The sequence below is a fragment of the Calidris pugnax genome, unplaced genomic scaffold, assembly GCF_001431845.1.
Source record: "Calidris pugnax isolate Ruff unplaced genomic scaffold, ASM143184v1 scaffold81, whole genome shotgun sequence".
NCBI classification, from domain to species: Eukaryota; Metazoa; Chordata; class Aves; order Charadriiformes; family Scolopacidae; genus Calidris; species Calidris pugnax.
The window spans coordinates 11991737-12003673 of record NW_015090880.1 but is presented as its reverse complement, the minus strand read 5'-3'; the positions used below and the strand labels follow the sequence as shown (position 1 = coordinate 12003673).

The 11937-nt window shown below is 39.5% G+C and overlaps 1 protein-coding gene across 1 annotated transcript; it reads right to left on the bottom strand.

Annotated features, from left to right (window-relative positions):
• Window positions 1-1695: 1695 nt before the first annotated feature.
• CHCHD4 (coiled-coil-helix-coiled-coil-helix domain containing 4) lies at window positions 1696-11907 on the bottom strand. The gene is made up of 3 exons (XM_014946615.1): window positions 11720-11907; window positions 8935-9033; window positions 1696-2887 (listed from the first exon to the last, which is right to left on the bottom strand). The coding sequence occupies exons 1-3, from the start codon at window positions 11739-11741 to the stop codon at window positions 2592-2594; spliced, it is 417 nt and encodes a 138-aa protein (XP_014802101.1). The 5' UTR covers window positions 11742-11907; the 3' UTR covers window positions 1696-2591.
• Between the last annotated feature and the right edge of the window lie 30 nt (window positions 11908-11937).

Sequence of the window (11937 nt, the reverse complement as noted above, 5' to 3'; positions counted from 1 at the left end):
TGATATTTTTTTAGTCCAAGATACATCACTTCCACTTTTAAGGGTTTCTAATTTGACAAGGATTACGACTTCCTTTCTCAGAACACCTCAAAGACATTACACAGTTTTTTTTCAAAGTTTCTGATATCAGGCCCTTACACGTATTCCATATTTATACTGGATGTAGCACAAAAGGTTACCAAGTCACAGCACAGTCAGAAAGAAGCAAATCCATCCTGAACACACCTTCAAATACATTGGATTATATATGACAGTTTCTCTGTCAGTATTAGGTTCGGGTCCCTGCTGTAGGACCAGGATCCTTGCCTTTTATGTTTTAGTACACGGAAGCTATAAATACTGTTACAGAGGATAAATCCAAAACCTGTAGAGCATTGAGGCAACGTGGGAAAGAAAAAAGCACAGCAGGAAAAAAAAAAAAAAAAAAAAAAAAAGAGGTAAACTGTTCTTGGAACAGAGCACCTCTTCAGAAACAGCTCCTGCTTCTTCACAAATAATGCACTGGATTTCCTAAAAAAAAAAAAAAAAAAAAAAAAAAAAAAAAAAAAAAAAAAAAAAAAAGAGGTAAACTGTTCTTGGAACAGAGCACCTCTTCAGAAACAGCTCCTGCTTCTTCACAAATAATGCACTGGATTTCCATTTGAACAACCAAAGCTTGAGTGCATGTGATTTATTTTTGGTATTTGGTGCCCAGTGTTTATCTGATTGCCTAAGATTTCATTTTCATGGTCCAACTGCCTCAGTGCCAAGGTTTATCACTGCTGCTTTTGTGCCCATTTACTCAGGTTAACTTGGCACTGGTCTTCCTACACCTGAAAGAGTCCCACTGAGAAACTGTCACACTTTGTTTCTTTTAAAAGCAAAGAGATGCTGAGAGTACCTGCCATCCACACCCTCAGAACTGAGTAGCTGTTTTCAGAACTGACTCAGAACAGTCACTTAATAACATACAACTTTTTTGGGGGATCCGACAGCTGTTCTGAAATATAAACAGCTCAAACACACTGTAAAATTTATCAGAAATTCCCCTCAAACACTCAGAGGCATCATTGCCAAACACTGAAATAACTTATGCAAACAACAAGGTACTAAAATGTTATATGGAAGCAATGTTGCTGAGCACTCAAGACTGCTGCCCACAGAGACAGGCAAGTGTTTAAATAATTACTAGACTTACTGGAATACACTATTGCCACTGCAACCTTTTATGCTTTGGTTAAGTTAACCAACACATAAGGAGAGGGGAAAAAAAACCAACAACCCACAGCCCTGCAATGAACAGTTACTGAAGCCACAGGCACAATTTGTTTTGCAATGCAATTCCCACAGCCTACATTTTGTTAGGAAAGAAAAAAGTGTAGCACTCCCTTACCCATAGGTATTTAACTATAGTGAATTACTATTAAATTGTTTGCACCTCTACTGTAGTTTTCAAATATTTTTAATAGCTCTTCAGGTCCTCTGTAGTGCTGGTTAAGACCCAGAGTCTACTGTAGCTGCTGAAAATGCCTTACATTTTTAATGCCTTCCTACCTGGGGCTGGGGAGAAAAGAATGGGACATGAATAAAAATTTTACAAGCTGGAGCAACCAATCTTCACAACCACCAAACTGATTCAACGTCTGCTTACAATACAGAAAAATCTCTCAAATCCAAGCAGTGTTAACAAAAAACCACACCACACAGAAGCAGGAGTTTGCAATGAAGGTAAAAAGTATTTCCTTTTTAATATGCACTTCAGTCACAGTATCTGTTTTGAGATCATTACACCAGGTAACACTTCTGTTGTATTCTCAAAGTACTTTAAAAGAGCCTGTCTAGACACTGAAGGAGCAGGTACTAAACTAAAGGAACCCAGAACCTGTGGTTTCAGAGGAAAAATAAAGCCAGTGACCAACATTCTCTCCATTCATCAATGGTTGTATGACACACTGTATTTTTAAAAATGCAAAACCCATCACAGTAAGTAAATGAAACCAAAGGAGAAACGCATGTCAACATTTTCCTGGCAGTCCTTACCTGATTATGGTTGCATTTTACTACCAGCATCTAACAGACCATTTAAATTATTTCACAAATTCTAGATTTAGGCCATTATCAATGTCCTGTATCACTCTGGCACAAAAAAAAAAATCTTTAAGGAAAAACAATCATTTAATGCAATTTCTACTAAAAGAACAGAATACATTAAAAAAGAGCAGCTACTGATCAGAACATACTGAAATGAAGACAGACCTGGTGTATGAGTGGAATTTTAGTTGAAAGCTATGTATATTTAAAGACATTATTCAAGTCAAAACTCAAGGAGAACTTGAGGGTAAAAAACAGCTGTTGAAGTATTAACTGTGTCTGGTAGCAGGTTACACAATACACACATATACTCGTTCTTTTCGCAGTATTTATTTGCAAGGCTGTAGCAGTGAGATTTCTCCTTCAGCAATAAATTATTCACTATCATACAGTGTATAGAACAATGGTGAAACGTTTCTTGACAACTCAAACATTTCTTGACAACTCAAGAGACAGACATACTGCAAAAGTCCATGTCTCTGAAAACGAAAAATGGAGACAACAGCCTCCTTGCATCTTCATTAGCTAGATCCCTTCTCCTCTTTGGCAGCAGAAGCCTCCATAGAAGTAGCTTCCAAATCTTTGCTCAACTTGTCTTTTTCTTCATTTTCATCCTCCTGAGGGTAAAGATCTGGGTATTTTTGCATGCATTCCTGCATGGCACGGAATTGGTCCACACAGTCTGATCCCTTTATTTCTTCTGTGCTATAGTGGAAACAAGAAAAGGCTGCCTTGAACTGTTCCCCACAGGGACCGCTAGCCATTCCACCCAGACACGGGCAATTCCAATTGATATCTCCATTGGGCAATATCAATCCTGAATGAACAAGAGAGAAGAAAAGTTAAGCGCTCTTTCCAAAAATTGACTTCATTCAGTCAAAGTTGCTAGGTTGCAGGTGTAAGTTGAAGAATTAACAATGTCGTGTTAGTTCTGTAACTTCAAGGATGCTAAACACCTTTTATTTCCCAGCCAGTCTCTTTCTACCTCTGATCTGCAGGATCCTTTACTGGGCACAAGTAAGATTAGTTCTATATCCATGCCCAAATTAAGTCTTCTTCCCTGGACTGCAGACTGCTGGTAGATAATATTCTAAGAAAGTACAAAACAGATCAAAGTCAAGACAATCCACTTGCCAGACTGTCAGGAGAGAGTAAGCCTTAAAATCATGTCCTATAAGTCATTAGAATTTAATTCCAGTATTAAGAACAGAACTCTTTTAAATCAAGTTGGATGAATGTATACTTCTTCTTGTTTTAAATGAACTCTGGAATACTAATCTACAATTTTGTCCCTTAAATGTGAACTGGAAAACCTGAATTATGAAAATGAAAATAAATTTATTTCTACGACACAGATTAAGTCAGATGCCACAGAACAGAAGGAATAGCGAGAGCATGCCAGTCTGTCTGGTTCCCAGAAATCAAATGTGCTTCAGATCACAACTGAAAGTGAGTTAGGTTTCCTTTTAGACTCTAAAGAAACTGGAACAGCTGTAAATTTCTTCTCTGGAACAGTTAAAGTCATCACAGAAATACTTCAGTGATGGAATAGCAATGTGGGAATTTAAATTAGTATATGTCCTTTGAGACATCAACTGATGTGTATAATGAAGTTGAAGCAGCAAGCCAGAGAACTCATTTCCTCTGTAAGTTTTAGAAAATATTTGAAACAGTCAGGTATAGAAATGTAATATAATAGACTTGTTTATAGGGGCTTCTAGAGTCTCTAATACATTGCTCTAAAGCAATAAGTCTCCATTCCCTTTCTCTATTTTGCAAGAACATACATGTAGTTATATTAATCTACAAAGAACAAGATAAATACTCCGCTGTGATCCAAGGTTACTTCTCCACTTTAACAGATTACTCTTCTCCTCTCTAGTAGACTTCTCTAACTTCACCTCCAGGTTGAGTTTCTGCAGAAGCTAAACTTCAGGTTTATGCACATGCTGTTAAGTACTTTCCCTTCAGAAGCAGTTATGAAACTACAACTGTCAGAGAATTAAGTTGCACTAATTCTGATCCAAATATGAAATTATATTTAGGGCCTGATGTAACTTGATGTTACTTAAAATACTCCCACAGAATTCAGTAAGCCTCCTTATTGTCCTGTGGGATCATGAAGTTCCAGATGTACATTTCACTCCCACTCGCAACTCCACAGACACTAGGCCACAATATCATGCATCTTACATACCGGTACAACAAAAGCAGCTCAACCATGTTTATTGCTGTATTAAAAGGAATGAAAGGAAAATTTTACTCTGATTTGCAATTCATCAACAACGTGCTCTAACTCAGTCAATGCAGTTCAGCAGAATATTGGTCAGACAAGTCTCAGTATTGATCAGTCTCATTTTCATTACAGAAAGTAACAGTCTCCTTGGCATGACTTAGTCAACTACAGTAATACTGTCATTTTTCATAGATCACACTATTTCGCAAGATAGTTTTGTACAATATATGTAATAATCACTGCCCTGAGAAGATATACCTAGCACAGTGCATCATGGCATTTCTAGCTGCCTGGAGGAAAAGCAGAACTTCTGAGACAAGGAAATGGATGGCTGGTGCCAGATTCCTTATTTCCAGGGTTAACATAAAGCAGAAAGATGACGACCACACAGTGTAGAAGAAATAGGGCTTGCTTCGTAAATTAGATATTGAAGTCCTACATATATTCCTCCTCACTAACATCAACCAGTCATTTTAAACAGCCATTTTTCTAATACTTCAAAAAGAATAAATAACTGAGGAGCTCCAAAATGCTCCTGAAGACAAAATTACTTGTAAAACAATTCTCTTAAACTGTTCCTTTTAGATCCAGAACTGCATTGTAAGCATGCACATTTTAACAACAATCTAAGAGTTATCCCATAAACAATACATTCTTGTGTATCACATGAGCATTGATTGGCACCTATTTGATCACCGAAATAGCATCAGTTTTAGATGTTATTTGCACAGAAACCATGATTTCAAAAACAAAAACTAAAACCAAGCATTTTCTTACCACTAATTACCGCAGAATGCCCACTTCAATGATTTAAGTGCATCAGCTAGCTTAGAACACAAAACTGGAACAGATTTCATCTATCACTTGCCCTGAATTGCAAGTCTGCACTAGACAGGATCACTTTTTTCAATTAAAACTAAACTAAAACTTCTTGCAAATGCACCTTGAACTTCACTGAACCAGTGGTTCATAATCTACTTAAGCGTGTGCTTGGGGAAGAAAAAAGCAACCCTGTTTACATCATAGCAGATCAAGGCTTGCATTAGCAATTAACTGCTGACATCACACAACCTAATCACTCTTAGCTCATGGGATCTGTTAATACCATGGGTGAAGGCAGGCCCATCGGCATTTATGTCGTGGCTTGTTTTTGTACTTGCTGTAACGAAGTCCCACTGTTCTCAGAAAGTTTCTTCCCTAATATATGTCAAATATTCCAATAAAAAGTTCATCTGCCAGTGATTCACAATGTAAGACGGCAGACACAAAGGAAGTAGGATTGAAAGGGACATCATTAGTCATAGAACAGTCCTGTACATCTGATCATTCATCAAGTTCTTTCATAAAAGCACTGGGGTTTTTGCTTTATCAAACCTTTGTGGAAACCATTTCAAAACTGTCTCTACAATAAGATGTCTGGAACAAGTTTGGAGAAACAGAGAAGGGAGAGGTCAGCAACAACCTGTGTTTGAGGTGTAATTCCATAAGCAATTTTAGAGACAACTCTACTATCACAGCTGTAATGATATTTTTTTTGTGTAAAACTCACCAGTGCCTTCTGCATATAAGCCTAATAAAATAAGGAATCATTCTGATAGGAGCAAAGATCAGAAACCAGAAAACCAGAACCAAGCTTTACAGTGAGAATATTATTTAAAAAATGCTGCAAATGAATTCTTCATTTGTTTCCATCAGCCACAGATGGTAAAAGGCATGGTGAACTTTGAGATACACTGCAATATGAAATGCTAACTTGAACCTAATCCTGGTTTGTCTGCATTCCCATTTCACATGGTTTCATTTCTTTCAATGTTTTTGGCTTAAAGTGAGCCATTAACATTTTGCCTACCAAAGTCTCACAACTAACAGAGAACAAAATAAATAAATCTTGTAATTGATAGAAATAACAAACTACTACTTCACAACTTTATTTTTTCCCAAGGGAAACAGAGCACAAGTTTTTCCAAGTGATCTACTGACTAAAGTAGACATCTCAGAGATTGTCTGCTAATGCCTCAAACAAATTTAGAACTACCCAAAAATTCCAAACTACATGTTTAAGTATGAAAAAGGCCCCTACAAAAAAATCAAAACCTCAAATAAAATTTTCTGCTGTATTAGAAAATAATAAAGATTATATCTATAGAATAAGTCTATTCTTTCCCAGATATGACTGTTCTGTATATAGCACAGCAGAAAAGATGAAAGGAGTCATTATAGTGAATTATACCACAGAAGTTGAAGACTGGAAATCAAGACTTCTATTCAAAGTAGAAGCTAAATTAGAAAAGCCTGCATGATACTTTATGTACAGCAAAGCCCTTTCCAATTTTCTTTTAAATAAAAACCACATGAGCCAGACCTTCTGCACTTTAACATATTCTAAAACATTTTGCCCATATGTCTTTCCTGCCCTTAAATTTCACTCACATTAGATGCAGCTACATTCTGTGATATGTCAATTGTTTCTCTGTTTTGGTCTGGTGTATTGTAGCCTGAGATTGTTCACATGATTTTTCAGAGAACTCTTAAAACATGGTAGTAACTTATCTACCACATGCTCAAACAAAAACAAAAAAAAACAACAACAAAAAAAAAAAAACACCAAAAAAAACCCAACCCCACACCAAAAAAGACCCCAACTCAAAGTTATTAACAGTACTTAAACAGAGTTTACAGAGTTTCTCATTTTAAGTCACACAGACACACATTTTCACTGTAAGGTATCCCTGATGTAACTAGCTTCCAGCTTTCTCTCCTCTTCCCTGCTCTATAGTTTTGGAAGCAAATGATCTAACATGCTGTAAATACAGGATTTCTAGAATAAACAACCCACTGGTTGTTCACTTAATAGTTCAGTGAAGGATAAAATCTCCAAGGGTTTTCATGTTCTCCAGATGTGAGATCTAGAAGAAGCATCTCACTGCTTTATTTTGCAAGCAGTCTCCAGTTTTTCGGAGAAGCAGAAAGCCACAGGCCACAGAAAAGGAATGGGGAACTTAATTCAATCATCTGATCATTAGAGGCTGTTAACTCATCACTTAAAAGACCAATAATGAATTTTAAATTTGCCTGAGACAGGAATTAACAACTCTGATTTTTGTTTCACTCCCACATAGCATACTCATGGGAGCAAATTATCTTAAAAATGACCTCTCCTCAGACACTATTTTCCACCTAATGATGAACTTTGATTTACATGAATCACTTGTAGGTTCCATCTTCCATCCTGGTCAAAGCAGTAACACCTATGAGCGCCACAGATTTCATTGCCTGTAGGCATCTCTATCTGAAATCTTTAGGGGCTGATGCACCATCCCCATGGTGAAAATGATGACAAATCCCAAAGCATAGACTGTTCCCACCAAATAGGCAGTTTAGGTATCGGGTCTCAGCTAGCAAAACAACCTACCTGAAAATATGAGGTAGAACTCCTGATAGATACTAAACTGCAGTCATTAATTTCATTTTCAGAAAGGTGTTTATTTCATTGTTCTCATTTGGGTCATTATAGAACTGAACAGACTCATCACTGCTGACGAGCAAAACATTCAGAAACATCTACTGACTACATAGAGTTGTGATGAAGCCAAGATAGGCAGCTAAATGAAAAATCATTTCAACACAAATCCATGTATGAAAAAAAGTTATTTTAATGACACTGGAAGATATGGTTCAAATTAAACTACACACCACAACAGCTAACAAAGCCACCCTGTCTGCACCAGCTGCTAAACCGTGCCTAAATACTGCCCTCTACAGGGCACAGAGACACTTGCAGGAATTATTAACTCGGAGCAAAATTCTTAATCATGGTAGGAAGTTTATTTCATTTACCAATTAGAAATAACCTAAAATATGCTCTGTGCAATCAGATTATTATAAGCCTTGATCTCAGAAATATTCTTCTCTCTTAAATTTCCATTTGCAGGTTAGATCTACTTCACATAAGAACTGAAAACTTCAACTTACATCTTTTCAAGGCAAGACGGTTACAGCTGAAAACTGAGTAATTTGAACTTACCTGTCATGGGCCATTGAAAAATATTAATACTAGTTACTGATTATACTGCTACTAGTATAGTACAGGGTTAGTTAGATATAACTTATATTAAATTGGATATTCAGAGATCACCAAGTTAGACAATTTCAGCTGCACACAGGCAGGGAAGCAACTCGTATCAGTGACGGTGGTATGTAACTCACTTCAGTTTCTCTGAACTTTGCACTTTGTCATTTACAACAGTGAAAAAACAACCAGAATTTTCACCAGTTAAGCTCTAACTGTTAATAAAATAAAAGAAGGAAGAGGTGGCTTTTTTTTCCTGGATATCTCTGGCTACTAACCAAAACTATAAGCCATCAATTGGTGTATTCGAACAGGTCACTTTGTAGGAAAAAAAAACAACAACAAACCACTGTAAGGAAAACATGTCATTTGTGATGTCCTAATTTGGAAGTCAAAACTGCTAAGAGTTTGAATGTTTATCTACTGAATAACCACCTGCCCACCATCTTTAAAAATGAACAATTTGATCCTATTTCATACAAAGTTTGTTTTTTGTTCTCCTTGGTTTTTTAAGATTGTTAGAATGTGATGTACTTCCATTATTCTGCTTACTACTGACCTTGTTCTTCATAAGGGTCGTCTGGGTCATCCGCAACCAGCTCAGCGCTGCTTGGTGTCTCATGGTCCTCCTTGGTTGCAAATATAATTCTGTCTTTTCCTACCATAGAGGAGACAACAAGCAAAAGTTCAGAGAAAACTGAGACAGAAGGAATGACTTACAAAGCTGGTGAACACCCCAAGGTAATGAGATATTCAACACAGTGCGTTAATGTTAATAGTGAATTAATTCTGTTGTACCTATCAGCCACCTTCAATTAGAACAGTTGTGCGTTCAGAGAAACACATACACAACTGAAACTTATTCTTCTCAAATTCCAATATTCACAGCAGCATACTGTAATGGCTGCAGATCACAGTACAGTTCATTGAACTGTGAAGTTAAAAAGCTGTTTCAAAACAAGCTTGAACTACACCGTTGCCAGAATAACCCAGATGAAGGGATCAGGGGAAAAAAATAAAGGAGAAGTGAAAGAAAAACTATACTAAATTACAGGGAAGTGTTCAATGGGATACTTACTAATAACAGTACTCTCCATTAAAGACTAGCGTAATATTTTACAATAATTATCGGAATTAAATACTGAAGAGCACCTTAACAGCATAGAACCAACTGCATTGAAAGGTGCTGTGAACATTACTAAGGATAGAAAACCACCACAGTGTGCTTCCTGCTCTTGTGCCACTCTTGATTTAACAAAGAGGTTCTGCAGCGGGGTGGGAAGGCTTGGCCGGAAACCTGAATACAGTTTTCTAACATCTCTAAAACTACAAAAAACAAGCTGAGGCAGACACAAGCAGAGAAGAACAGCTGGCTGAAACTCTTCTGAAGGCCCAACTCCGTATTGGGGGGGGGGGAAGGTAAGCTCCCCAAGAACTTCCTTTCATTCTCTAAATTCATGAAGGTCACTACAGTGACTTAGTATTATTAGAAATTAGTATCTTCTTGCCCCTCAGTGTGACCTCAACAAGCAGGTGTTCAGTATCTCCCTTTTACTTTGCTCAGTAACCAATATGCAGTTAAACACATCTGAGAAACAGATAAATCTAAAACCTTTTAAAAATGGACAGTTTTCTATCAACTCGGCATTGTACTCCAGCAAATTTTACAATGTAGAATGCCCAGTTCTTTCTTATATAAAAGGAACTAGGAACTCATGAACTCTAATTCCCATCACTGTAATTTTGTGGGATGCCATAAGACAACTTACAGACCTTGCAAAGACGCAAGATGATGTTAAATAAATTAACAACATGACTACCTCAATACAGTTTATAATCAGCATTCAGTGTGCCAAAATTTATAACTTCAAAACGGCATTTAGAACAACAGAGTGGCTTTTTTCTAGTTTGATGCTTTACAATTCCTCACTTCACATTCCTCCCAGGGCAGGGGTAATATATCCCCCCGGATATGAAGTGGTCAAGCCTCATAAATACCACAACCCGCACAATATAACACCTTGCACAGATAGATAAAAAAACAAAGCTCGTACTACCCGCCCTGTCCACCTACGGTCCTTTCCTTAAACGGGGGAGGAAAGGGGGGGGGGGGGGGGGAAGGTAAGCTCCCCAAGAACTTCCTTTCATTCTCTAAATTCATGAAGGTCACTACAGTGACTTAGTATTATTAGAAATTAGTATCTTCTTGCCCCTCAGTGTGACCTCAACAAGCAGGTGTTCAGTATCTCCCTTTTACTTTGCTCAGTAACCAATATGCAGTTAAACACATCTGAGAAACAGATAAATCTAAAACCTTTTAAAAATGGACAGTTTTCTATCAACTCGGCATTGTACTCCAGCAAATTTTACAATGTAGAATGCCCAGTTCTTTCTTATATAAAAGGAACTAGGAACTCATGAACTCTAATTCCCATCACTGTAATTTTGTGGGATGCCATAAGACAACTTACAGACCTTGCAAAGATGCAAGATGATGTTAAATAAATTAACAACATGACTACCTCAATACAGTTTATAATCAGCATTCAGTGTGCCAAAATTTATAACTTCAAAACGGCATTTAGAACAACAGAGTGGCTTTTTTCTAGTTTGATGCTTTACAATTCCTCACTTCACATTCCTCCCAGGGCAGGGGTAATATATCCCCCCGGATATGAAGTGGTCAAGCCTCATAAATACCACAACCCGCACAATATAACACCTTGCACAGATAGATAAAAAAACAAAGCTCGTACTACCCGCCCTGTCCACCTACGGTCCTTTCCTTAAACGGGGGAGGAAACCAAAACAAAAAACCACACCACCTCTAGCCGCTTCAGCTAAACCAGTAGAAATTTAACCCCAACGGGAGGATGCCATTCCGCTGGGCTGCAGAGAACCGGCCGACACGCCTCAGCCACCCCACAGCCAAGCCCGGCGGCTACACTGCGAGCCCCGAGGCGCACACACGCCCAGTTCCGGCCGTGCCTCGGGGCCGCCCCAGCCCCGGGCTGCGGGCCGGCACTCTCCCCCCTCCCCACGGCCCCGGCGCGGGCCGGTCCCGCAGGTGGCGGAGGCCCTCCGCGCCTCTCCCCCGCCTCAGGCCAACCACCCCGCCGCGGCTTCCCGCCTACCGTGAGGAGAAAGGTCGGCGGAGGGAGGGGAGGCGGCCCTCTCCCCCCACCGCCACACGCGGGCGGCTTTCCCGCCTCTTTTCCCCTCAGGTTTCGCCTTCCCTTCACGGGCTGAGATGAGGGGGGCAGCAGCCCCGCCTCACCCCCTGCCCCCTAGCCGCCTCACGGCGAGTCCGCCCGGCGTGACATTGGGAGGACACCGGGACGCACCTTCTTGCCTGCAGTAGGACATGGCGGAGCCGTCCGGTGCCTTCCCCCGCAAGCGCTCTCACAGACCGACCCCACCGCCGCGCCCTCCGCTCGTCCTCTGCCCCCTCCGCAGCAGCGGAACAGCGGCGCGCTGCTCCACGCTATGACCTCCCACCTCCGGAAGCGCCTTCCCTGCCCGCCGGCAGCGGCTGACGCACCTCCTGCCGGAGGCGGCACAG

Coding starts and splice junctions, on each gene's coding strand:
- CHCHD4 (XM_014946615.1), bottom strand. CDS start 11,741: ATGTCCTACTGCAGGCAAGAAG. Junction 9,034..11,719: donor GTCCTACTGCAGGCAAGAAG/GTGCGTCCCGGT, acceptor CCTCTATGGTAG/GAAAAGACAGAATTATATTT. Junction 2,888..8,934: donor CGACCCTTATGAAGAACAAG/GTCAGTAGTAAG, acceptor TTGTTCATTCAG/GATTGATATTGCCCAATGGA.